The 24,235-nt window shown below is 40.0% G+C and overlaps 1 protein-coding gene across 1 annotated transcript in view; it reads left to right on the top strand.

Moving 5' to 3' along the window:
• Positions 1 to 24,235, top strand: part of ANXA11 (annexin A11) — a 52,035-nt gene that overhangs the window by 8,786 nt on the left and 19,014 nt on the right. Inside the window, exons 2-6 of the mRNA XM_063434147.1 lie at positions 20,957 to 21,050; positions 21,339 to 21,430; positions 22,757 to 23,251; positions 23,351 to 23,438; positions 24,043 to 24,137. Coding sequence (XP_063290217.1) covers positions 20,999 to 21,050; positions 21,339 to 21,430; positions 22,757 to 23,251; positions 23,351 to 23,438; positions 24,043 to 24,137 — 822 coding nt within the window. The 5' untranslated portion in view covers positions 20,957 to 20,998. The remainder of the gene's footprint in view (positions 1 to 20,956; positions 21,051 to 21,338; positions 21,431 to 22,756; positions 23,252 to 23,350; positions 23,439 to 24,042; positions 24,138 to 24,235) is intronic.

The raw sequence follows: 24,235 nt of genomic DNA, 5'->3' as shown, positions 1-24,235 counted from the left end.
AGGTGCAGTTCCACTTTAATAATAAAAAGTTGTTAAATATGTCTGAAAATCTGATACACAGAAAATACACAATTGCCCCATAAGTTTGAAAGGAGCAACGGTGGTTATAGTGCTTAAATACATTTAAATAAAAGTAGTAATAAATTGTCTAAAGTTTGCATTTTCTTAAAAAATGGGTGTGTGCGCGTTCATCATAGCAGATGAACATATATTGTCAGAGGCAAAGCACAAACACAGTAGTGCTCTCCGCTTTGTAAGGTCTTTGACCTTTGCTTGTTGATGTTGAATGGAATGCTGTTCTTTGCTGTTGCTAGGGATAGTTGTCTTATCTGCAGAGGAGATTCCTAGCACCCCATGTGTGCCTGAAATACTGTGTATAATATATAAATATTGCAGCCTAAATCAATTTATATTAACAGGAAAGTAAAATGTCTACTATTACCGTTAATGTTACTGGAATGTATTACCATTATTCTTAGTTCTTTGCTATTTAGAAAAAATGTGTAAAGGGTCACATTCATTTTTACTAGGGATAATCTTTTCAAGCAATTGTTCGTGACCTCAGATAGTTTGGAACAAGCAGAACTGGATTTTCTATGACTTTATGCCATGCCCGTAGGAAATATTTATATCTATTTGGGCGGTAAGTCGGCATGGCTCTATGCTGGTAAAGCCTTGCCTATACTCCTCCCAGTGATCTCTTCCTCACACATTTTTAGTTATGTTTAGTTATACACGTTTTATTTTACTGAGTTGGTGAAGGGGGGATATCAACCATACTGGCATATAGAAAACCTAGAGATTTATGTATGGGTGAGCTGGAAACAAAGTGTTAAATTCCAGGTTGGTGCTACATATTGTTACTTATTTTTAAAGGGTATTATTTTAAGATTAAAGGGTCAATCTATGCACCGTAACCACTGCACATGATTGTATTTAACCCCTCAAGGACTGAGCCAAATGTTTGCGTTTTGATCAAAATAAAACGTAAACAAAACTTGGAATTTGACTATATGTCTGTTCAACCGTAATTTACCTCTTTCATATTAAATACACCCACACTTGTTTTATATAATTTTATTCAGGATAAATAGGGCTTTCATTCAACATCAAATATTTAGCCATGAAAGATAATTTAATATGAATATAAAAAATGTGAATAATTGAGAAATGTTGTTTTTTTTTTTTTTTAGTTCTGTGTGACATTTTAACTGTGAATGTCATAATACTGTTTGCTTTCACTGCAATAAAATATATACATTTGTATTCAGCGATGTCTCACGTGTAAAACAGTACCCACTATGTACAGGTTTTATGGTGTTTTGGAAAGTTACAGGTTCAAATATAGCATGTTACATTTTTCTTTTTTTTTCACATTGAAATTCGCCAGATTGGTTACGTTGCCTTTGAGACCGTATGGTAGCCCAGGAATGAGCATTACCTCCATGATGGCATACCATTTGCAATAGTAGACAGCCCAAGGTATTGCAAACGGGGTATGCCCAGTCTTTTTTAGTAGCCACTTAGTCACAAACACTTGCCAAAGTTAGCGTTAATATTTGTTTGTGTGTGAAAAATGCCAAAAAACTAATTTGAACGCCAATTTTGCCCATTGTTTGTGACTAAGTGGCTACTAAAAATTACTGGACATACCCCATTTGGAATACCTTGGGTTGTCTACTTTTGCAAATGGCATGCCATCTTGGGTGTAATTCTCATTCCTGGGCTACCATACGGTCTCAAAGGTAACGTAACCAATCTGGCGAATTTCAATATGAAAAAACTAAAAACACAAGCCTTATATTTGACTCTGTAACTTTTAAAAACACCATAAACCCTGTACATGAGGGGTACTGTTATATTCCGGAGACTACGCTGAACAAAAAAATTTTAGTGTTTCAAAACCGTAAAACTTATCACTACAATTATATCGTCAGTGTAAGTGCCGTTTGTGTGCGAAAAATGCAATATACAATGATATCCTCATTGTAATCAATTTTTCTGTCTGGAAACACTAATATTTGTGTTCAGTGAAATCTCCTGAGTAAAACAGTACCCCCCCATGTACACATTTTATGGTGTCTTGGAAAGTTACAGGGTTACCTATAGTGAAAGCAAATTCAGTTCTCTGGACTTTAAGCCTGGGTTATCAGCCAGGTCCTGCAAATTGTAATGAATAAAATGATTTAATTATGTAAAAATATTTCATGAATTAATATATATATATATATATATATATATATATATATATATATATTTATATTTTTTTTAAATCATTTTTATTTATATATAGGTGTGTGTGTATGTGTATATATATATATATATATATATATATTTATATGTATGTATGTATGTATGTGTATATATATATATATATATATATATATGTGTGTGTATATGTGTATATATATATATATATATATATATATATATATATATATATATAAAATAACAAAGTATTTAACCAGGAAAGGTACATTCAGATTACTCTGGTTTTCAAGTACGTGCTGGGGATGTTACTATTACCCAATTTAATGGAAATCATTTATCTACCTCGGCAGGATTGCAGGGCTGAGTCAACCCTGCCGGGATTTGAACTTGCGACCCAAGATGATGCATGAGCCCACTGAGCTATTTCACCGGCCTATAGATGTATATAGATATATTAATATCAAAATACAGTTAGAACGAAATTACTTATATATTTTTTTTAATTTTTAACGTATTTATATATATTTATTTTATATAATATATATATATATATTTAATATCATTCTACGTATATATATATATATATATATATATATATATATATAGTATATAATTTATTATTATTATTATTATTATTATTACTATAATTATTATTATTATTATTATTATTATTATTATTATTAAATGTTAATTATTTTCAAGCTATTCAAATGCTGTGGTTTTGTATTCAGGAGGCAAAAGACTTCCTGATAAATATGTAGACTTCGCAGCACACTATAAAATAAACAATTTCTTTGATCTAAAACACATGACATTTTGTTACATAGACAATCAACTTGTACATGGAATGTTTCAGATCTGATACAGTACTCCAATGTTGTCAAAAGTTTCATTTTTTTTTTGTTCTACGTTTTGTTTTCTACTTGCTTGCTTTTTGCTAAAAAATATTTTACAGGTTTAAGCCTTTTACTGGATTTCTTGTTATCTCTTTCACATAAGTCAGCTACTTAAAAAATAACCAAGTCTAACTCAAATCATTTTTAAAGAGTAACTCCACTCATCCTACCTCTTATCATACGGAGGCATGCCGGCTGGCACCAGGTTGCCAATTGGCACCCACCAAAAGGAGTAGGTTGGTGACACGATTTGTGCCAATGGCGCCACCGAAAGGGATAGATTAACCCAGGACAGATCCATGCAGAGAGCGCTGTTACCGTGCACTCTGCATGTTCCTAGTGCCCTTAGTGTTGTGCAAACACTTCTACGAAAAGCTGGGCACTCGGGAAGAAACATTGGACCCTGAAATAGAGACTGTACTGAGAAAATTGGGACAGTTAAGAGGCTTAATCCTATGTGACGACAAGTTATGATGCTGCTGGGGGAGCTAACTACATTACTTGTAAAACCTAGCTGGACGACTATTGATGGATCAAGATCACACTTCATAGACCAGAATGAGAAATTCCTGATTGGTGGATCATCTTTCTGGTGAAGGAGTCTCCTAAAACTGCATACAACTTATCCAAGACGGGCAGTGTCAGGATTTTAGAAACAAAATATTTGTAATTTATGTTTTTTTAAAAATATTTTGCCATAATTTTATATTTTTCTGTATGACGCATTTTAAAAATAGGGAGTGATTTTTACTCTATTGTTTTCCTTTTAGCCATCTTTCTTCATCCATTCAAAGTATAAAACCATCTATTAAACCTGAGCCATGCTGATATCTTCCTAGTTATTAATTCATATTATTTAAATGCTTTCTTTGAGATTAGATAGGAATGGCAAAGGCTTGCCAAGTCCAGAATTTTCTCTAATCCCTGTGGAAAATACATAGCAATTTAGTGTGGTTTCTTCCACTCTCCCCCAAATATTTTGGTATTTTGTTTACAAGTGTTAGGTCATCAGCTCAGCTTAATGACACATTTTTCAAGCTTATTAGCTGGATTAATACGGTTTGTGGTCTGTAATGATCTTTGAAACAGTTTATCCTTAAAGGAACAATACAAACAAGTATTCCTGACACTATAGTTGTAAAAACATAGTTTAGGTTCCCACCCCCCTTGCCCTCCTCCGTGGCTGAGATCATCATATTTGACAATCTCAATCCCATAGGAAAACATTGGGAAGCTCAATCCCATAGAAAAGCATTAGAAGGCTACTATGCATGCACAGCAAAACATTGCACTGCACCAATTGGCATCTGCTCAGAGAGATGCATTGAATCAATGCCTCACAATAGGGAGCGTTCAGCGTCTCCATGCAGATCGTTGAGTCACTGAACATCAGTTCTGCACACAGTGCAGCACTGAGTCAGGAAGCACCTCCAGTGGTCGTCTGAGTGACTGCCACTAGAGCAGGGTTGGACAAATCCCAGGTCGCCATGGTGACTAGAAATTTTCTCCTGGAGCCTGGGATTTGTCAGCCCGTTCAGCGGAGGTGGTTGCTGAGGATAAATGCGGTCAGCCCCGTGATGGAGCATGGAAGTGGCCCAATGAAGGTGAATGCGGGTGGCGAGGGAGCTGAGGTGATGCCGAGATATGATGTCCCTCCGGCATTACTAAACACCACTCTAGGGAGCAGAGCAAGAAGAGCTAATCCTCTCCCCCTCCCCCCCCCCCCCCCCCAAAAAAATCTTATTTTGTTAGAAAATGTGTGTGTGTGTATTTGTCTGAGAGTAGCTGTCAAGGAGTGTCTGTGTATTTGTCTGAGAGTGTGTCTTTCAGTGAGTATGCATGTGTCATGTCAGCAAGTGTGTGTTTGTCAGTGAGTGTGACAAACAAACACCAACTCACCGACTGACAGACACACAGTTAATGTCTGTTTAGGTGTCATCCGATCGCATGGGAAAGGTGTTTTACTCATCTTTTTTATATGTCGTGCCGGTCTCGCTGTGATTGTCCCAGTACGTAGGAAAGCAGTGGGAAGCTATTTAACATGTGCCAATCAGCATCTCCTCAGAGAGATGCATTGAATCAATACATCTATATGGTATACATTCAGTGCCTCCATGCAGATTGTGCAGACACTGAACGTAGGTACTGCACACTGTGCAGCACAGGACTAGGAAATATCTCTGGTGGCTGTCTGGGTGACTGTCACTAGAGGTGTTACTAGGCAGAAATGTAAACACTGCCTTTTGTCTATAAAAGCAGTGTTTACATTATTCATCCTGCAGGGACAGGATATAGACATCAAAACAACTACATTAAGCTATTGTGGTTCTGGTGACTGTAGTGTCCCTTTAACTTCCATATATCCATAATGTTGATTACTACAGAACACACTTTCTTAAAGGAATTCTATCAATTGTGTCCAATATATAGTGTACAATACAAAATGTCTTAAAACAAAACTCATCTGATTGCTTATCCCAGAATCTTACAATATTTTCACTTCTGTGTTCTTACAGCTCTTTTCAGTCATAGTTGGCATATCTATTACTTCTGAGGTATATTTTGCAATAAGGTCAATACTACTCCTTTCCTGTAATTTTTATTTGTTTATGGCACAATATTAATTTTTGCGTGAGTTCACTTCCCCTCGTTGAGTAATGTTTTCCATTATCATAAAGGAAATCTGTAATCCATAAACTTGATTGGCCTGTTCCACAGAGCGTATTTGTAGACGTGGTGGAGGTGTTTATGTATTTTTGATTATTTGTGTAATTGCTGTGAATAAACACTTGGGTACTCACATCTGTCATGTGTCCTTAAGGGGTTAAGCAGACAACAGGTCCTGTTACTTACTGTTTTTGTTAGGTCAGTAGATCTAAACTCAAGAGGCAGCATTTGCCCAGAGCACCAACTTGCAAAGACTTCTGATTGAGCTACATTAGGAAGTCTTTGATTGGACAGTCACAGAAAGTGTGGGTGGGGTTAGAAGGGGAGGGCTTGCAAAGGCTTTAGAGTTTTGACAAAAGATCAGCAGTTTTTGCAAGCTGTTTTTATTTATACACCCAATAAAAATATGCATAATTAAATACATGCAACTTTTTATTCGGGTTATAACTACTAAACCGTTATTTTAATTTATTTTGTATTTTGGGAGTGGAGTGTCCCTTTAAGTTTCTCCGGTGTTAGTAGTAATGTAGGGGAGCACCCAGCAGACCCCAGGTAAACAAATCAATCCATTCAAACTGACTTCTAACAATTGCTGTAGTGGTTATGAGATTTAAAGTGTTCTTTAGCCCCTTAAGGACAGAGACAATTGTCCACATTCTGAACCAAAACAAAACCTTAAATTTGAGCTTTGTCTGATCCACCATAATTTAAGGGTTTCTTTTCAAGTTCTCCCATATATATTATATATCATTTTTTTTAATGGACAGAAAGGACTCAGCAGAGCTGACTTACAGGAGTCCCAGGTATCCACTGATACCTGGGGTTATTGGTGGGTGCAGAGATTTAACCCTGCTCACACAACAATCTTTTGCATGCCAGTGCTGCAAATAGCTAATCTAAAAGTCTGGGGTCACTAACACTAGTCAGAGCAGACAGAGTGGAGCCCCAGGTATACATTGCTACTTGGGACTCCTTTGTTTGAGCAGGGATTTAAGCTTGCTCACATAATATCTGCAGGATGTGTCATTATGTTCTAAAAAGCATTATTATTATTGCCATTTATATAGTGCCAACAGATCCTGTAGTGCTTTACAATATTAACTAAAAATAGGACAATTACAAGAAAACTTACAGGAACGATAGGTTGAAGAGGACCCTGCTCAAATGAGCTTACAGTCTATAGGAGGTGGGGTATAAAACACACTAGGACAGGAAATAGCAATCAAATAAGGTGGGAGTGAAGCAGACCTAGAGGAAAGGGTAGAGTGCTGCCCTTTAGGGGGGAGCAAGAGACAGGTATGTGAGGTAGAAGTTAGTCTGAGAGGCCATATGCTTTCCTAAAGAGATGGGTTTGAAGGCACTTCTTAAACAATTAAAGACTAGGGGAGAGTCTGATGGCGGTAGACAAGCTATTCTACAGGAAGGGAGCTGCCCGCGAGAAGTCCTGCAAGCGTGAGTTGGCTGTACGCGTGCGAGCAGCGGACAGGAGAAGGTCACGGGCAGAGCGTAGAGACCAAGAAGGGGCTTACCTATGGATCTGTGAAGAGATATAAAAGGGGCTAGAATTGTTCAGTGTTTTATAGGTATGGGTTTGCACTTTGAATTGACTCCTATAGGATACAGGAAGCCAATGTAAGGACTGACAAAAGGGTGAGGTGTGAGAGGATCGATTAGAGAGGAAAATCAGTCTGGCAGCAGCATTCATTACAGACTGTAGCGGGGCAATACGGCTTTTGGATAGACCAATTAGAAGAGGGTTACAATAATCCATGCGGAAATTACTAAAGCATTGGTAGCATCTTGCATAAGAAAGGGACGGATGTGGGCTATGTTTTCAAGATGGAATCTACAGGATTTGTCAACATACTAAATGTGAGGCTCAAAAGTGAGGCCAGAATCAAGTGTGATGCCAAGACCTCTTGCAAGGATAGACTTATGTGGAAACCACTAACTTGAAAGGAGAGCGAAAGAGGAGGATCAGTATTAGGAGGAGGAAAGACAAGGAGCTCAGTTTTTGAGAGATTGAGTTTCAGAAAGCGGGAGGACATCCAGTCAGAGATGGAAGAAAGGCCAGCAGTGACACGTTGCAGGACGGCAGGGGACAGGTCCGGGGAGGAGAGATATATCTGGGTGTCATCAGCATACAGGTGGTAGTGGAATCCAAATGAGGTAATACATTTACCAAGAGAGGCAGTATAAAGAGAAAATAGAAGGGGACCAAGGACAGAGCCTTAAGGGACTCCCAACCGAGACAGGACGAGGGGAGGAGGTATCATTAGAAAAGGAAACACTGAATGAGCGTTGGGGGAGATAAGAGGAAAACCACGAGAGGACAGAGTCACAGAGACCGAGTGATTGAACAGTTTGAAGAAGGAGAGCATGATCAACGGTGTCAAAGGCAGCAGAGAGATGAAGAAGAATTAGTAAAGAGTAGTGGCCTTTGGATTTAGCTGCATTAAAGCCCATTATAGTTAGATTGTAATAACATGTCTTAACTTCATTAAGAGGTTAAACGTGGCATTGTATATATATACTTTTGTTTTTCTTTGTGGTCACTTGGAAGAAAAATTCTGAAATCATAATGTGTTCTGGATAAAGTCAAGCATCTATTCATTATATTTCATGTATCTATGTCAACAAATAGTCAGTCAGATAGGCAATGTGAGCCTGAACATGACATAATTAACTGGTGATCACTAGGGACCCAGAAGTAGCAATAAGTTATTTTTATCCCTATGTTTTATGTTGTAAGATTGTTTACTTATAGCTGTTATTCTGTTGCTATAAGGAGTGTTTTTTTTGTGTGTTTTTTTAAATACATTTCATCTATGTCGTGTAGTGTATTTTCCATTATTCTGTTTTTCTACACAAATAGTTAAGTGACATTTAACAATGCACAGTTATAGGTGCTGATGTTACACCCTGTCCACAGCAATCAATAAAGTGACAAATTGATGAATGTAATGTGGAGAGAATTGGATAGAGACAAAAAGGGAGAGTGTGTCAGGTTGCCATAAATAAGTGGGGGGTGAGGGGGGTAAATCCTATATGAAACGTTAGTAAAAATGTAATGTGGAGAGTTTCCTCTTTGTGTTAATCATCAATTTGTGAATTTTAGCAACAGTGTAGAGAGAAGAGAGCTGAATAGCACAGGGCTGCTTTAGAATTACATTCAATTATACCCACAGAATTGTGCCCAAATGCCCTCTATGACGAGGCTGGCAATTTATTTATTTTCTTGTCACAAGCCATTCCCAATCTAGTCCGCCCTCTTTCATCACGAGTGACCGTGTGAGGGTTAATTTTGTTCTCTCTATCATTCTAATTCAAAGATCCATGAACGTAACCTAATATTATTGCTGACAAAATTAAGTCTTTGTTTAAATTAGAATGCTGTACATGTGTTTTGTGTGTGTGTGTGTATCTTTTATAAATTAATCTTAATTTTTTAAATAATTATTACAGCTTTTTAAATGTATCCTTCTTCCTCCCCATTTACCTGCTAAAGCTGATCTATAGTTCAGTCTGCCTGACACAAACTGCATATTTTCACCCAATTATGGCTGCTCAGTGTTTAAAATGCTCATGTTTGCTCCTGAACCTAAACATGCAATCATACAATTAGAAGATTGTTCAGTGTTTGTTCAGTTTGCCTGCAGCACCTGTGATATTGATTTGTCTGTTTGCTTGATGTCATCTTTCTGAAGCAGGAAACTGTATGAGCACGGAAACCCAGAGAGGCCGTGTATTTGTGTTAATTATCTCGAGATGACAAGTCAGAAAAATATCTGTAGCATGAGAGAAATTCTGATCATTTTTTTTTCTATAGATAATTATTTTAAGATTATTGCAAGAATATGTTTTCTGCTTTTTTATCTTCACAATTTAATAAGATACGGACTCTGTAGCAGAAATACCACCAGGTGGGGGCCAATTGGGTGGCCTATGCAGTGAGGGCCACTCCATGGCAATGTGTTCTTAGGGGCCTGGTTATCACTGTGGCTTGTGTACAAAGTGTCTCCGGAAACGACAAGGACTGTGTGTACTTGGCTTGAATAAGCAGAGGTACAGCTTTAGCTTAAAGTAGATTTGGCTAAATGGTATTTACATAAGTATCTGAAGTTCTTTGATTATAACATTATGGTACTTGCTGCTCTGTGTTTCACCAATGTGTCAGGTGGGGGAGCATACCTAAGTTACACCCGTACCATGGGGACAAGAGGTGTCCTTGAATAAAAATAAAAAGCTAATATACTCGTATTTTGATTCTGCTCATATTTTGATTCTATAGTTTTCAAACATCTGGATTTAGAATACATTAAAAAGGGTTCTCCATGAGATAATTCACTTAATTACCATGGGCATATTTATTCTTGTCAGAGCTAAGGCAAGGTTAAGATGCAGAATGCTGCTACATTATTTATTTATTGCCAAACCATACAAAATTGGGCATGTGGAAAATATAGCTAATTGTTTAGAGAAATAGCTATATGCAGTTATTGTTAAGTTGTTAAGTAAGTTGTTATCGCATGGAGTGTCCATTTTTAAAAATGGTTAAAAGAACACTATAGGGTAGGAACACATACATATATTCCTGACCCAGAAGTGTTAAAACCACCATCTAGCCCACCCCCTTCCCTTTAGGCCCACTTGCCTTCATAATTATAGTAAGATCTTACTTGTATTCAAGTATGCAGCTACTGCCTCTGCCCCTGATCTGCCTGTGGGCTGACATCATTAGAAGTAATTCTGTGAGCCAATCACAATGCTTTCACATAGGATTGTCTGAGACTGTCAAGGAGGCAAATCAGGGGCAGACCCAGCACAAGTCAAACACAGCTCTGGCCAATCAGCATCTCCTCATAGAGATGCATTGAATAAATTAATCTCTATGAGGAAAATGTAGTGTCTTCATGCAGAGGGTGGAGACACTGAATGGCAGTACTGCACAGTGTGCAGCACTGCCCCAGGAAGTACCTCTAGCAGCCATCTGAGAAATGGCCAGTGGAGTTATCACTAGGATATAATGTAAACACAGCTTTTTGTCACAATTACTATGTGATCCAACACGCAAAACTATATTAACACAAACAACGTATACCGGACCTTAGAATGGCCAGACTTAACGTAAAAGAGAATGGTCAAAATAACAAGCCACGGTTGGGGATACAGAATGAGACAATACAAATAAACTAGCCATGGGTAAGGATACCAGAAGTAGGGACAGTCAAAAACATAAGCCAAAGTAAAAAAACAGAAATACGATACCAAGAACACGCTCTCTGACAAGCAACAAGTGGAAACCACAACAGGGCACTGAGAAAAGGCATTACATTGTTTAAATTATGCTTCTTAGTGCTGTGATTGGTTATTACATGACCTTTGACCCCAAAACGTGCATGTGCGTTGATATTGTGACGTCACACGCACGCTGGTGCCATCTTTAATGTGGGCAGTAAACCCTTTAACATTGAGAACGGGACTGCAGCGGCCGGTGGCCCTTTGAACGCCGCACCAGCCGGGACCCGTCTTCATTGAGGATTGGGCGGCACTTCGCCACGATCCAGGTAAGTTATTTTTTCCCTTTTCGGCGACGATCAGGAACTTACTTTTATTTGAAGTATCGCCACAGCCGCGTCAATCATAGCCCCTTGTGTCATGACACTTTTTCTCTGAAAAGACAGTGTTTACAGCAAAAAGCCTGAAGGGAATGATTCTACTCACCAGAACAAACGCAATAAGCTGTAGTTGTTCTGGTGACTATAGTGTCCCTTTAATGAAATATCTACTGTCAGAATCCATGTAGTATATGTAATGCTTTGCAAACATTTTGTAGTGGCAGCTTCTAATGAACTTTGCCGTTTGTGCTGTGACCAGTTAGATGCAAACTGTGCCCTGCACATAAGCGGTTAACATTTATTGCAAATAGATAAAAATCAGAACACTTAGGACATCAGCCATAGATTGTGTGACCAAAGATAAGTCTCAATATGAACAATCCTATAGGCATGTGTATTTAAGAGGTTAATCACAAAAAATATAGTTAAAACCACCAATTGGACATCGGGATTGTGTGGCTGAATCTCTTCTAACAACAAGGCTAGTGGCAAGCGAAAAATGACCCCTGATGATAATACACATAATAAACCCGAAGTGGGGTATTAAAAGGAACAAATATGAATTAGGAAGGCAGTGAATGTACATGGAGGCTAACTTAAAGCAACATGTTAGCATTAGGAATAGAAACGTGTATTCCTAACACTATAGTGTTATGTTACCTATTGTGGTGTCCCCCTACCTTGGGAGTATTTGAAGATTAAGTTTTACTTACCTTGCCACGCCGGTCTCCACGAGGGTGCTCCACCTGTTTGGTTGAGATCATCATTGTAGATGTTCTCAGCCTATCCAATGCTGGGAGGCTAGTGTGCATGAACGGCAAAAGGTCTATATGAGAATATCTGATTTGAAATAACCAAATTTAACTGAAATCAAATAAAACCATTGCCGTTCCTGCGGGGTTAAAACTACAGGGACATAGCACTCAGACCATTTCATTGAGAGGAAGTGGCCTGGGTGCTTACCGTGTCCTTTTAAATGCAGGTAAATGAGATAGAAAATGGATCTAAAAGTATACCCCTCCTCCCAAGATGTTAATGGCCTACAAATCCCAACATTCTTTGAATGCAATAGAATGGGCAAATAATTATGGGAGTTATAGTTTGGCAGCATTTTAGGTATTTGAGATGCCTGTGATTAAAGTACTTGGAAGATAGGAGAGGGAATATAACAAGTGAGGCACTGTATTTGAGATCAGATATAGAGTGTGCAATATCTTTTTTATTTTTGTGGGGGAGGAGGCTTGCTCGCTGAGAGGTTCGTTAAAGCTGGAGAGACAGATGGCTGTTAGATAATAAAGAGTTGTCTAGCAACACGGTTATTTATTAACAGTACAAATATGCCGGCAGCAGTTATTACAGTTTATTTTTGAATAGACTAGGCATTCCACCTACCTGTACAATTACAAAGCTCGTGTGTAAGTGAATTGCTCCCCAAGTGTATGGAAGCTGCGGCCATAACTTCCTGACTAACAGCTTTGCTATGGGAGCAGTCCCCGCCGCACTGTGTGTTTAATCACTTCATGAAAATAAAACCAGGAAGCATATTTATGGCTGTAACTTGCTGTGTCACAGCATATTACTTGCACTGCACAATACAGGGCACCTCCAGGTATGTCTGACTGTAAAGTAGTGGTTTTTTTTTTTACCTTGAAGAGCATTACTTTTTAGCCATTTTTAAGACTATATAACGTGTATATATAACGTGTAGTCAGACTTAAAGGACCACTCTAGTGCCAGGAAAGCATACTCGTTTTCCTGGCACTAGAGTGCCCTGAGGGTGCCCCCACCCTCAGGGACCCACTCCCGCCCGGCTCTGGAAAGGGGAAAGGGGTAAAAACTTACCTTTTTCCAGCGCTGGGCGGGGAGCTCTCCTCCTCCTCTCCGCCTCCGTTCCTCCCCGTCGGCTGAATGCGCACGCGCGGCAAGAGCTGCGCACGCGCGGCAAGAGCTGCGCGCGCATTCAGCCGGTCACATAGGAAAGCATTCATAATGCTTTCCTATGGACGCTTGCGTGCTCTCACTGTGATTTTCACAGTGAGAATCACGCAAGCGCCTCTAGCGGCTGTCAGTGAGACAGCCACTAGAGAATTAAGGGGAAGGCTTAACTAATTGATAAACATAGCAGTTTCTCTGAAACTGCTATGTTTATAAAACAATTAGTTAACCCTAGCTGGACCTGGCACCCAGACCACTTCATTAAGCTGAAGTGGTCTGGGTGCCTAGAGTGGTCCTTTAAGTTTGGGTTATTCTGTTATTTCTCTCCCGGGATACTTTCCAAAGTATAGGCAAATCGCTGCATAATAATGATTATAATAGGGTAATTTGAAAGCCAACATGTTTTTGTTTTTTTTAAAGATTAGTTGGATGGTTTAGTCAACCGTATGTTCCGACAGATGAGGCTTTAGAGATTTCGAGACTGTAGGTAAAACTAAAATAAGGTGCAATGGTTCATACGCTCACAGTGCCAGCAAGGCTTTCGGAGGGGCATGATGCGGAGCCCCAGGAAGTGTGAGGCCCAACATATAGAGCTGCCTCTGTGTACCAACATGTAGTAAGTGTCAGTTAAGGGAGATGACAACAAATATAACTATTTTAACTTGGCACGGTTGGCAGGGAAGATGGAAAGAAAATGGAAGATCAAGTGTCTATAAATCTAAATTTTAAAATACTTCTAATGTCACCCAGAAGTGGCCTTGGTGCAGTGGTCCTGTTTGTTTAACCCTTCAAGGTATAACATTGAAATTTTGCATAAAGGGCAGTGTTTACCTTAAAGAGTTTCACATGCCGCCACTAAAGGCACTTCTGCTGTACAGTCAAACTCGGTCCCATGACGCGACATCTCATAGGAAACCATTGGATTCAATGCTTTCCTATGCAAAACATTGGATGTGGTCATGGTCGCGCATGTGTAGCAGGTTTCCTATACTCATCTAAGAGGAGCATTGGATTGGACCGTCGCTGGAGGATGCCCTTCCTCCAAATGACTTGGCTTGCAATGAGGTATCAGAGGTTAAGGAAGTTTTTAGTGTTTTTGCCAATGATATACGGCAGGTTGCTTCCACACTGTCATTCTCTGAAGTTCTGCCTGTGCATAACACTCAGAATGACAGGCGGATGCGTATTAGGGACTTTAACTTGTGGCTTGGTGAATGGTGTCGGGAGCAAGGATTTGGCTTTATTGCTCATGGTAGCTCTGTCTGGAATGGAAATAAACTGTACAAAAAAGATGGTTTGCATCTTTCTCAAAAGGGAACAAATGTTCTCAGTGAGCAGTTCAGAGGTTTTGCTAGGATGTATTTAAACTAGGAGGGCAAAAGGGTGATAAAACATCAATCCAATTGTCCCCCAAAACAAGGACAGAAGGTGCCTGTAGCAAGTGTGTTAAAAAATGATAAGCTTAGAGTCATGTCTACAAATGCTCGCAGTTTAGGGAATAAGATCCATGAACTTGTGGCAATAATGGTAACTGATAGTGTAGATTTAGTCGCTGTTACTGAGACATGGTATAATGAGAAAAATGACTGGGACATAGCAATACCAGGGTACTCTTTATATAGAAAAGACAGGGGAGACAAGAAAGGGGGAGGGGTGGCCCTGTATGTAAAGGATAGCATAAAATCTAGCCTAATAAAGGTTAGTGAGGCGAACATAGAGTCCGTTTGGGTTACGTTAGAATTTGGTAATCACACAGTAACTCGTGTAGGTGTGATTTATAGGCCCCCAGGACAAATTGAAGAGTTAGATAATCTACTAGTTGAAGAAATAGCTAAAATGACAATGAAGGGGGAAGTTATCATCATGGGTGACTTTAATCTTCCTGATGTGAATTGGAAAACAAAAATAGCTACTTGTGCAAGGAGCACACATATTCTAAACTCCCTACTGGGATTGTCTCTAAAACAAGTCGTTGAGGAGCCAACTCGTAAAGAGGCCATACTAGATTTAGTGTTAACAAATGGAGATTTGGTATCAGATATTACTGTAGGTGAAAGTTTAGGATCCAGTGATCATCAGTCAGTGTGGTTTAATATAAGAACAGTGACTGAGTCACACCATACAAAAACAAAAGTTTTAGACTTTAGAAAAACAGACTTTTCTAAAATTAGAATGTGTAAAGGAGTCATTATCAGACTGGAGCAATTTAAATGGAGTCCAAAAGAAATGGAATTATTTAAAAGTTGCACTACTGAAGGCAACAGAAAATTGCATTAGGCTTGTCAGTAAAAGCAAAAAATTCAAGAAACCACTGTGGTACTCCGCAGATGTGGCCAAAATAGTAAAAAACTAAAAGTTAGCATTTAGTAATTATAAAAAAAACCAGAGTGAGGAAGACAGAATGACCTATAAGATTAGGCAGAAAGAGGCTAAGCAAGTTATAAGAGCTTCCAAATCACACACAGAAGAGAAAATAGCACAGTCAGTAAAAAAGGGAGACAAAACTTTTTTTTAGATACATAAATGAGAAAAGAAAAGTAAAACAAGGATTAGTTAGATTAAAAACAAAAGAAGGAAGGTGTGTAGAGGAGGATAAAGGTCTAGCTGACTGCCTCAATGAATATTTTTGTTCGGTATTTACAGATGAAAATGAAGGAAAGGGACCTCAGTTAAGAAAAAGGATAAATTAGTCATTTATTACACATGAGTTTACAGAGGAAGAGGTTCTATTTCAACTGTCAATAGTAAAGACAAATAAGTCAATGGGACCTGATGGAATACACCCAAAGCTATTAAAAGAGCTTAGTGGTGTACTAGCAAAACCATTAACAGATTTATTTAACCAATCATTGATAACAGGAGTAGTCCCAGAAGATTGGAAGTTAGCGAATGTTGTGCCCATTCACAAGAAAGGTAATAGGGAGGAGTCGGGCAACTATAGGCCAGTAAGCCTTACTTCAGTAGTGGGGAAAGTGATGGAAACCATGTTAAAGGATAGGATTGTTGAACATCTAAAATCACATGGATTTCAAGATCAGAGACAACATGGGTTTACTTCAGGGAGATCATGCCAAACTAATCTTATTGATTTTTTTGATTGGGTAACTAAAATTATAGATCAGGGTGGTGCAGTAGACATTGCTTACCTAGATTTCAGTAAGGCTTTTGACACTGTTGCACATAGAAGGCTTATCAATAAACTACAATCTTTGAGTTTGGATTCCAATATTGTTGAATGGGTAAGGCAGTGGCTGAGTGACAGGCAACAGAGGGTTGTAGTCAATGGAGTATATTCAAAGCTTGGGCTTGTCACCAGTGGTGTACCTCAGGGATCTGTACTTGGACCCATTCTCTTTAATATTTTTATTAGTGATATTGCAGAAGGTCTTGATGGTAAGGTGTGTCTTTTTGCGGATGATACTAAGATATGTAACAGGGTTGATGTTCAAGGAGGGATAAGCCAAATGGAAAATGATTTAGGTAAACTAGAAAAATGGTCAGAGTTGTGGCAACTGACATTTAATGTGGATAAGTGCAAGATAATGCATCTTGGACGTAAAAACCCAAGGGCAGAGTACAGAATATTTGATAGAGTCCTAACCTCAACATCTGAGGAAAGGGATTTAGGGGTGATTATTTCTGATGACTTAAAGGTAGGCAGACAATGTAATAGAGCAGCAGGAACTGCTAGCAGAATGCTGGGTTGTATAGGGAGAGGTATTAGCAGTAGAAAGAGGGAAGTGCTCATGCCATTGTACAGAACACTGGTGAGACCTCACTTGGAGTACTGTACACAGTACTGGAGACCCTATCTTCAGAAGGATATTGATACCTTAGAGAGAGTTCAAAGAAGGGCTACTAAACTGGTTCATGGATTGCAGGATAAAACTTACCAGGAAAGGTTAAAGGATCTTAACATGTATAGCTTGGAGCAAAGACGAGGCAGGGGGGATATGATAGAAACATTTAAATACATAAAGGGAATCAACACAGTAAAGGAGGAGACTATATTTAAAGCGGCACTGTCATGCCGAACTTACCTTTCCTCAATCTCTTCCTCTTCTCCCCCTCTCTCGGGATCTGTTATTCATTTCTTCCATTCTTCTTTAGTTTTCTTTAAAATCATAAGACAAAGTAGGGACTCTGTCTTATGGAGGATTCCTCCGCTTGACCAGCTCTGACCAGCGGAGGAGCAAAGTGTGCTTCATTTCCGCTGGTCAGAGCAATTTTCCCATGATCCCTAGCGTTCCTCCCTGTTCCCACAATGCTTCCTGTCAGTATTGCCGAAAGTCCTGTCACTTAGACAGAATGCCGGCAAAACTGCCGAATTGCATCCTAAAAGAATGAGCACTGTTTCTCCATTGGTGTTAGGATGCAATTCGGTACTTTGTTCGGATCGGAATTTCATTCAAATGAATGAAACTCCGATCCTATTCATTGCTGTGGCTGCATCTTACAGCCGCTTAGTAGATAACTCCCTAATTCCCACGGTATCAGGGAGCTATCTACTGAAAGGCTGAAAGACCTGAATTGGTCTTTCAGCCAAATGTACTAATACTAAGTAAAGATTACTTAGTATTAGTAAATAATATGCCCCTACTCGCTATACCGCGAGTAGGGGCATGTCTAGTAAGCAGTGAGCAGCCTGTGGCTGCTCACTGTAGAAAAAAAAATAAAAATATTGCCCCCCACCCCTAAATGACGGGTGGGGGCCGTTAAGTAAAATAAGGGAGGGAGACCTATTGTCCCCCCCCCCCCGGCCCCCACCCCTGAGCGGTGGGTGGGGGCCATAAAGATAATGAGGGGGGGGGACCTACTGTCCTCCCCCCCCCCCCGGCCCCCACCCCTGGGCGGCGGGTGGGGGCCATAATGTTAATAAAGGGGGGGGGGGACCTACTGTCCTCCCCCCCGGCCCCCACCCCTGGGCGGCGGGTGGGGGCCGTAATAGTAGTAGGGGGGGGGGACCTACTGTCCTCCCCCCCGGCCCCCACCCCTGGCCGGCGGGTGGGGGCCATAATGGTAATAAGAGGGGGGGGACCTACTGTCCTCCCCCCCCCGGCCCCCACCCCTGGGCGGCGGGTGGGGGCCATAATAGTAATAGGGGGGGGGGACCTACTGTCCTCCCACCCCCGGCCCCCACCCCTGGCCGGCGGGTGGGGGCCATAATAGTAATAGGGGGGGGGACCTACTGTCCTCCCCCCCCCAGGCCCCCACCCCTGGGCGGCGGGTGGGGGCCATAATAGTAGTAGGGGGGGGGACCTACTGTCCTCCCCCTCGGCCCCCACCCCTGGCCGGCGGGTGGGGGCCATAATAGTAATAGGGGGGGGGGGACCTACTGTCCTCCCACCCCCGGCCCCCACCCCTGGGCGGCGGGTGGGGGCCATCATAGTAATAAGGGGGGGGGGCCTACTGCCCCCCCACCCCTGGGCGGCGGGTGGGGGCACTAAGTAAATCCCCCCCCCCCATCAAGGTGACTAGGGGTGCCCAAGCCCCTAGTCACCCACCCCCCACCCAAATAAAAAATGCCCCTACCTACCCCCCTCACCCTAAAAAATAGTGAGGGGGGAATAAAATTGCTAACCTGTAAAGTAAAATTAAACTTACCATTCGACGTCTTCTTTTTTCTAAAATCTTCATTTTTCAGCCCCAAAAAAGGCCAAATAAAAAACCATCATAGCCGTCGAACTAAAAATAAAATAAAAAACCCGAGCGCAAAAAAAAAAAAACCCGACGAAAAAGAAAAAACCCGAGCGCACAAAAAAATAATCCATCTTCACCCATGGAGGGCTCCGCGCAGACTGAGCTCCGCAGGGCGGGGCAAGGCTTATAAAGCCTTGCCCCGCCCTGCAATTAGCCTAAGAACACTCTGATTGGTGGGTTTAAGCCAATCAGAGTGCTCTTTGTCATTTTACAAGCGTGGGAAAGTTCTTTGGAATTTTCCCACGCTTGTAAAATGACACAGAGCACTGTGATTGGATGGCTTGAAATCCATCCAATCACAGTGCTCTGTGTCATTTTACAAGCGTGGGAAAATTCTTTGGAACTTTCCCACGCTTGTAAAATGACACAGAGCACTGTGATTGGATGGCTTGAAATCCATCCAATCACAGTGCTCTGTGTCATTTTACAAGCGTGGGAAAGTTCTTTGGAATTTTCCCACGCTTGTAAAATGACACAGAGCACTGTGATTGGATGGCTTGAAATCCATCCAATCACAGTGCTCTGTGTCATTTTACAAGCGTGGGAAAATTATTTGGAACTTTCCCACGCTTGTAAAATGACACAGAGCACTGTGATTGGATGGCTTGAAATCCATCCAATCACAGTGCTCTGTGTCATTTTACAAGCGTGGGAAAGTTCTTTGGAATTTCTTTGGAGCCCTGATCTGCACTGTTATCGCACTCTGTGAAATAAAGGAATAACAAAAAACAATTAGCACTACCTCTTATGGATAGTCTATAAACCCCATCCTCGGACTAACCGATAGCAGAGTTAGTACTTCCACTCTGCAGATAGATGCTGAACACACCTTCTGCTTTAGTGTTTTGATATTTCCTTTTATCACTGTGGTGGTTGTATTACCTCAGAGTGTGTGATAACAGTGCAGATTATGTCACTTCAATACAAACCATTGTGTGGAAATCTATTCACAAACCGGACTTTACATAGGACACGAGGCCATGCGTTTAGACTGGAAGAAAGAAGATTTCGTCTAAGGCAAAGGAAAGGTTTTTTTACTGTAAGAACAATCAGGATGTGGAATTCTCTGCCTGAAGAAGTGGTTTTATCAGAGTCCATACAGATGTTCAAACAGCTACTAGATGCATACTTGCAAAGACAGAATATTCAAGGATATAATCTTTCAATGTAGGGTAATAACTGCTTGATTCAAGGATAAATCTGACTGCCATTCTGGGGTCAAGAAGGAATTTTTTGTCCTAGCTTGTTGCAAAATTGTGCTTCAAACTGGGTTTTTTTTTGTTTTTTGTTTTTTTTTTGCCTTTTGGATCAACAGCAAAAAACAGGTGTGAGGAAGGCTGAACTTGATGGACGCAAGTCTCTTTTCAGCTATCTAACTATGTAACTATGTAACTTCCCCTGAGAGTATGCAGGTCCCTTAAAATATTTTTTTTTTCTTCCACAATTTTGTTCTTTAAAGTAAATCACTGGTTTTCTGTTTTTTCTTTGAATGTGCATAATTCATTTACTATAATTATAGTGTTGACTTGATGTACCTTCTTTTTGTCCTTCTCTGTTTTCTAGGGGTTCAACATTTTATGTATTAATAACAGAAATTTATAACAATAAAACATAGTTTGTGTTTCACGTATGTGTTTCATAAATTTGTTTGTATAAATAAATTCCATTGTCTTTTTCTTTTGTGAATAATAAGTCATTCAAGACCAAAAGTCACAAAAAAAAAGTCCTGGCATAGTCTCACTCATTGGCCACAACTCCTGTTACATTCACTAAAATGTGGTAATAGTATACCTGTATATGACTATATAAAAGTTGTAAAGTATGAGAATAACATCTGTAACACTCACATTTAAAATTCCACTGTAAATGTGTTGTAATAGTCCCAATATACTTTTAACTGAGCTTGAACATCTGTCTTTTTAATCCCAGAACCGGCACTAATTGATCTTAAGAAAAAAAAAAAAAAGCAATATGAGCTACCCTGGCTATCCTCCTATGGGTGGTTTCCCCCCTGTACCCTCAGGTAAGTAAGTTTATAGAGCGATTACTGTCAACAAATGATAAACTGTTTGTTCTGGGAGCTTTGAAGGTTTGTAATTCTATAGAAAACATCTCACATTAATGGAGACTGTGTGCTTTTAGATAAAATAGTGCAGATAGTCTTCTAGGACCTTTTCATATAATCTACTCTGATAAGATATCAGGATTGAGAGAAACATTTACACTCTTTATTGTACTCCACCCCCTCATTTTCTTGAGCTGCTGATGCCTGTAATGACTTGACTTTACTGTAATTCTCTGTTTGCTACAGGTAATAACCCGTGGGGAGTGCCCGGTAATCCTCCTCCGATAGGGTTGGATATGGGAGGATTTGCTCAGCAATCCAACACACAGCAGTATGGGGTAGGTATAGTCCAAAACGTTAACTACAGCGATTCAGATGATGACATGGACCACGCTCTATGATTTCAATCATGTAACATATCCAAGCTGTGCTTTTATCCATCACTTCTGAACGTATTGTGTTAAAATAGAGGACTCTACTGCCAGGGCAGCACTGAGGCATAAATGTCCCAAAGCTGTCTGAGAGTAGTGGGCATTAGAGTCCTTGCTGGCAACTTTCAGCTGCCATCATCATTAAAATAGCCACATCAAAAGTGTATCACTCCCTAAAATTGGGCAAATACACAGAAATAAGTCCTGTGCCCAGACTCCCACAACTCCTGGGCGACCGCAACAACCTGGGCAAACTAGAACTTATGTACACTCTAATTGTGCCTGTGATTAATGCCCTCCAGTCAATCTGTAAGGAGATGATCTCTTATTAACCCGTTCATTATTGAGAATAATTTCATGGATCACCATCAGTGCAGTCTAAATCTCACAAAATCTCTGCATGCTCTTCCTGCCAAAATTAGTGGGAATTTTAATGACGGCAGCTGAAATTGTCCCAGCACTACATTTCCACGTTAACTCCTGCAACCGCTATTACACGTTAACCCCTATATATATATATATATATATATATATATATATACACACACACATATGTAAAACACATTAACCCCTGATATATATAATAGAGTTTTAAAAAAAATAATTATAATTTATGATTTCACTATATAATTTACCTTTTAAGAAGGCATACACAAGGCGTTTCGTTCTAATTGGAATATTTTCCACATGTAAAATTATTTTCTGTTGGTGAGGGTGATTATTCTCTTTCTCTAATTTATCCTTACAGGCAATAGGGAATCTACTCACAAGTCCTGCCTGTCCTATTATTTAACCATAACAAATGATGTTAAACACAGGAGTGCAGCTTACATGTAATCCTACTAAATTGGCAATGCACTGCTACAAAACTAGTAAAGACCACGTAGGTGCCATGATGAATGAAGGCAGTGTTTCTTTCTTGAAAAAGATCCGCTATTTGTTTGTTTCCAGTGAGAAAGACAGCATTCTTAACACACAAACAAAACGCCTATGCTGAGGGCAATTTGAATATTTCTTTTACTTTTGAGTTATTTGTCTCATTGTAGACAGAAAAATACAGGGAATATCATCACAGATTGATTCCATGCTCATTCCATCTATAAAACAGGAATCATTTTTATTATTGTTAACTTTTTCAACTCATGCAAGAGACTCTTAGCAGATGTTTGGTTATTTATTGAGAGTTAAGGTAATTTTTGGAAACTTGAGTAACTATAATTCTCTGTATTACAGTTTGGACCAAATTTTCCACCAGCTGGTTTCGGAGGCATGAATCCACAGCAAGGTATGTACCCACAAGGTGGTAGTGGAGGGTACCCATCTGCTCCTGGTGGTGGTAGTGGAGGGTACCCATCTGCTCCAGGTGGTGGTAGTGGAGGTTATCCATCTGCTCCAGGTGGGTATGGAGCTCCACAACAGCCTGGAATGCCTCAAGGTCCTTATGGAATGTACCCTAGTCCTGGAGACCAACAATCAGGGATGCCAGGATATAACCCCGGATATCCAGGAGCACCACTACCTGGTCAACCAATGCCTACTCCTGGTCAACCACCCATGCCAGCACCTGGCCAGCCACCCATGCCAATGCCAGGACAGCCACCAATGAACTATCCAGGACAGGCACCTATGCCAAACTACCCTTCAGGTCAAACAATGAATCCCTCTATGCCATCATATCCAACACCTGGAGCGCCATCACCAGGAATGCCAACTGCTCCTTCATTTGTGGTACGCAGTGTCATTTTATACAGAATTTAAACTTGTGCTGTCATCATTTCATCCCAGAGTGCTTACCAAGGATTTTCTAACACAAAGTACTCTTTTTAGATTGGCAAGCGGGGCACAATCACAGATGCGCCAAATTTTGATCCTCTCAGGGATGCAGAAGTACTCAGAAAAGCAATGAAAGGGTTTGGTAAGAACATCATACCATAATGATTTTATATAATATGACCAGCATTTTTTTTTACCTGTTTATCAACCCATTTGTTTTCACTTGGGTCATGTTCATTTACAATGCTGAGGAATTTCCTGAAATATATTTGCAGTAGGTATTTAACAACCAGTTGTATAATTTGCAGAGTAACAGTTTCTTAATCCAGGGACAGATCTCACTATCATTCTAGGCTTAAGAATAAAAAAAAATTCAATTTTTTTGTAAAAATGGAAAGCACTTCAAACTGGATTTGTTTTAGCCTTCCTTTGAATCAACAGTAGAAACAGATGTGAGAAAGGCTGAGCCTAATGGATGTATGTCTCTTTTCAGCTATGTTACTGTGTATGTAAGCTTAAAATAAGGTCATTTTGAAAGCCTCTTTACTTTTCCCATTTAGTTAAACAAAATATGATGCAGTTTTTTTGGGTTTGTCTCTCTTAGTTTAGGATTTGAAAATCTTTGTTTACTTAAGTGGATGTTGTGTTCTTGAACATTTGTTTCATATTCTTGCCAGTCTTGAGTAGCCCTGGCAAAGTCCGTGGAACTATTATAAACAATGATAATATAAACCCATTTACAACAGGAACGGATGAACAAGCCATTATTGAATGTCTGGGGAGCCGATCCAGCAAGCAGAGGCAGCAAATCAGCTTGTCTTTCAAAACGGCGTATGGAAAGGTGAGTCTGCACACAGGTGTATATATGAATACACTACAGGTTAAAAATGTATTTTGCGAACGTTATGCCAGATGTCAGTGATGTGAGATGGCAAGAAA

Source organism: Pelobates fuscus, chromosome 10 (assembly GCF_036172605.1).
Source record: "Pelobates fuscus isolate aPelFus1 chromosome 10, aPelFus1.pri, whole genome shotgun sequence".
In the NCBI taxonomy this organism is placed as follows: Eukaryota; Metazoa; Chordata; class Amphibia; order Anura; family Pelobatidae; genus Pelobates; species Pelobates fuscus.
This window is presented reverse-complemented; position numbering and strand designations above follow the sequence as displayed.